We start from the raw sequence: 3,569 nt of genomic DNA on the forward strand, positions 1-3,569 counted from the left end.
ATATTTTTAATCCAAACAATCAATGATACATAAAGGTAAATCAGGAAAATTAACAAGGCTGCCCAAACTTTTTCATACGTCTGTATCAACAYGTACCTCTAAGAAGCAGCAGCCTCAGATACAACTCTCAAAGTCTCAGTCTTACACTAAACTACAAAATATTTCAAATAATACAAGTAATCTATTTTAATCTGTTTTCTACACGAAGTGTAGAATAATTCTTTTACTCAGTTCATCATTTTAAATTAGAAAATCCTGTAGTTCAGCAACATATATTAACTGCTAAAATCCCTTTTACTATGATATCATTTCCTTTAATTTTTTTCTTGTTTGTTTCTTCTTTTTATACATTTTTACAGTATATTGGTGTATACTGTTTGGTACCATAATAACTCTATAAAAAATAGCCTATTAAAACCTGGGTGTTTTGAGGTCTACAGATAAATTTTAACTTTGAGCACTTGTGATTTGTCAAAGCCACTCTGTACTTTTGTTTTYAGGTGTCAGTCATCACATTGTTTGAACATGTTACCTCATAGGTGTAGTTGGGGCAGGAGACAAGAAGGAAGATCCAGGTGAAGGGGTTCTTGGTTGGATAAGGAATCTTCCTGGCCTTAGAGCCTACATTCAGGAAGCAAGAGAAAAGAAATTAGAAATAATTTAAATCAATGTAATTTTGTTTTTTAGATTCTAACCAACTGTGTTGCTTTGTTACTGATGAATATAAGAAAAAAGAATCCTAATAAATTTTAAATTTTTCCTCAGTTTTGGTAAGAATAAATAAGAAAATGTTTGAATCACAATGTTTTTGAACAGATGTTTATTATTCCTGTTGTCAGAGAGGTGCCCTGTGTGTTTGGATGACGGAGGGATGTAAAGGTGTAGAGGTGTGTTTACCAGGCGGACGGAGGTTCCGGAGAGCGATGTGGATGGAAAAGTTGCCAATCTGACAGAACTGAGAAAGTCATCATGTCAGTGGTTTAAAACAGGGCTAACAAATGTTTAAGTCTGTAGTAGGCCTGTCACAATAAACAATAAATCAATTAATCGTACGATAAATGAAAATGAGGATATATTAAAATGGGAACAGTAATTTTAATTTGCCTGCTTGTTTGTTTTCTTCGTGTTCTCCATCTTTTCTACTCCTTAGCATAGAGGAGAGAACTCCGGTGTCAGGCATTTGCCAGGTGCATGGTCTCCTAACCTCTGTAGCATGAGAGCCTGTGAACAGGCTTTTAGCCAGAGGAGCGGCTTCAGTTTTCTGATGCCTTTATTCAGCTGGAGACGCCTCAGGACGCTGTCAGGGCACCGTGTCAAACCTTGGGATTACCCAAGACAGTTGATTTTTCTTTTTACACTATGCAAATTTTAAAGAAAACTTCCATAAACCGGGGTTGGTGGGGGGGTTTATATCATATTAATTTAAACTGGTCTCCAACAATATCGTTTCCTACAATTAAAGGAAAGTTAAATTTAAGACTTTTTAATGCCAAATGAAATCAAATTTAAGACCAATTTCCCATTAAACACAAATGCCAAAAAATAATAATAATAAACTGCGGCAGAAACTCACAAATCACAGTATTTTTGGTTGAATTATTCAAATATTGCTAAAAGACCAATTGTTTTTATCCATATATAACTGCTATTTTGTCAAATATAGCAAAAAAAATGTTCTTAGCAGTCAGTTTTAAAACATAATTTAATTCCTGGAAATTCTCTAACGACCCAAAGTTTGGAGTTTTATGACCCAGAGTGCATTCTCAACCCCAGCTTGCTGTAGATCAGGGGTGTCAAACTCATTTTCACCGAGGGCCACATGAGCGTTATGGTGGCCCTCGAAGGGCCACTTGTAATGAACTTTGATGTTTCATGTTTAACTTTGACTAAACAGAGTTTATGTCCTCTTTTAAACACTGATAAGAACTAAATTTATGACTGACTAAATCTGTAATAAATACAGAAATATTACTAAAAGTAAAACAAAAAAAGTTTTACTMACTGATGACTTTCTAGTGAGTAGCTGCATTATGGCATATTTAGTTTATGGTTGATGGTGACTTTAAAGCAGCTTATTTTCAGACAGTACTGTGCTATCCAACTAAATTGCTCAGTTACTTCAAGCCAACAGCTCAGGGACAGGAATTTYTTTAATTTATTTTTATTTCATTTATTTTTATTAAATTAATTTTGTTGCATTTAGCCATAAATTTAAAGTTTATCATTGATATACTGTAAGAAACAAATTTCATGTTCAGTAAAAAAATAAATTTTTGTTGGGAGCGGACCCCCCGGGCGGGCCACACAGGAGTCACCCTGTGTTTGACACATGTGCTGTAGATAAAACCTTAAAGTGCCTGTGACATCAAATTTTTGTAAGCAATATGAATGTATTTTTGGAAAGACAACATTATAAACACATTTAAAAATGATTTTCACATTGCTCAGATGGACAGTTGTTGAGATATTTGCATGTGATAAGTGTCAAAAGAAAACATCTGAATGGGAATATTTCAAAAATATACAAACGTTACCAATTATTTTAATATTTGAGATGAATTACAGTCATCCTATTTACAATRTGTTAACATATTTAAGACTTCTGAAGATTGATTTAAGACCTTTTAAGGCTGATTGAGGCCTTATTTTTGGATTGATGCATTCAAGGCCTTTTAAGACTTTTTTAGGATCTGCGGGAACCCTGAATATTATCGTTTATCGCAATTATATTTGAGACAATTTATCCAGTAAAATATGTTATCATGACAGGCCTAGTCTGTAATCAGTAACATTCATCTATTGATCCAACAATATACAATGTTTGATTTACACATTTCTACATTTTATCAGTCTAATGAAAAGCTATAAAACAAAATGACCAAAGAATTGTGATGAGAAATATTACCAAGAATACAATGAGTGCCAGTCGGATCTGCTGCTCCCCGTAGACTGCAACAGACAATTCAAAGTAATTCATGTGTTCATGTGGATGTTTGGACGTGTAACAGATGGAGAAACGTGCTTGTGTACTCACTGGGTGGTGTGTACAACGGATGGTTGATGTAATAGGCCATCCACGCTGCAAAGCCCCAGTAGTAAGTACAGTTCTACAACACAGACAGAGGTATATCTGTTGGTGGATTCATCACATACTGAACAGAATAATGGRTCAGTGTTTGAGTGAATCTTTTTCACCTTAAAGATGTTACGTAGCGGCATTGTTCCGTGAGAGAAGCGATGGACRAACAGCGTCTCCAGGAGTCTCTTGACATAGTGGAAGGAGTGACACATGCAGGCGAGACTACGAAAATTCACACAATAATGTCTGTTTTAATACTGTGCACCCCCTGTGCAGTCCTCCTGGCACTTAACAGTGCCAGGAGGACTGCGACCAGTTATACATCGGGGAAACAAAGCAGCCACTGTTCAAAAGAATGTCCCAACACAGACGAGCTACATCTAATGGCCAGAACTGCAGTTTTCACTCATTTACAAGCCTAACATCCTCATCTCTGAGGATGTTCTCATTCTTGATAGAGAGGAACGTTGGTTTGAGAGAGGAGTAAAAG

The 3,569-nt window shown here is 35.6% G+C and overlaps 1 protein-coding gene across 1 annotated transcript in view; it reads right to left on the reverse strand.

Annotated features, from left to right (window-relative positions):
* tecrb (trans-2,3-enoyl-CoA reductase b) overlaps positions 1-3,569 on the reverse strand; it is a 28,695-nt gene that overhangs the window by 3,274 nt on the left and 21,852 nt on the right. The window contains exons 7-11 of the mRNA XM_014025989.1: positions 3,196-3,301; positions 3,035-3,107; positions 2,906-2,949; positions 898-955; positions 533-621 (exon numbers count right to left, since the gene is read on the reverse strand). Of these exons, the coding sequence (XP_013881443.1) occupies positions 533-621; positions 898-955; positions 2,906-2,949; positions 3,035-3,107; positions 3,196-3,301 (370 nt within the window). The remainder of the gene's footprint in view (positions 1-532; positions 622-897; positions 956-2,905; positions 2,950-3,034; positions 3,108-3,195; positions 3,302-3,569) is intronic.

The sequence above is a fragment of the Austrofundulus limnaeus genome, unplaced genomic scaffold (assembly GCF_001266775.1).
Source record: "Austrofundulus limnaeus strain Quisiro unplaced genomic scaffold, Austrofundulus_limnaeus-1.0 Scaffold514, whole genome shotgun sequence".
Taxonomy (NCBI): Eukaryota; Metazoa; Chordata; class Actinopteri; order Cyprinodontiformes; family Rivulidae; genus Austrofundulus; species Austrofundulus limnaeus.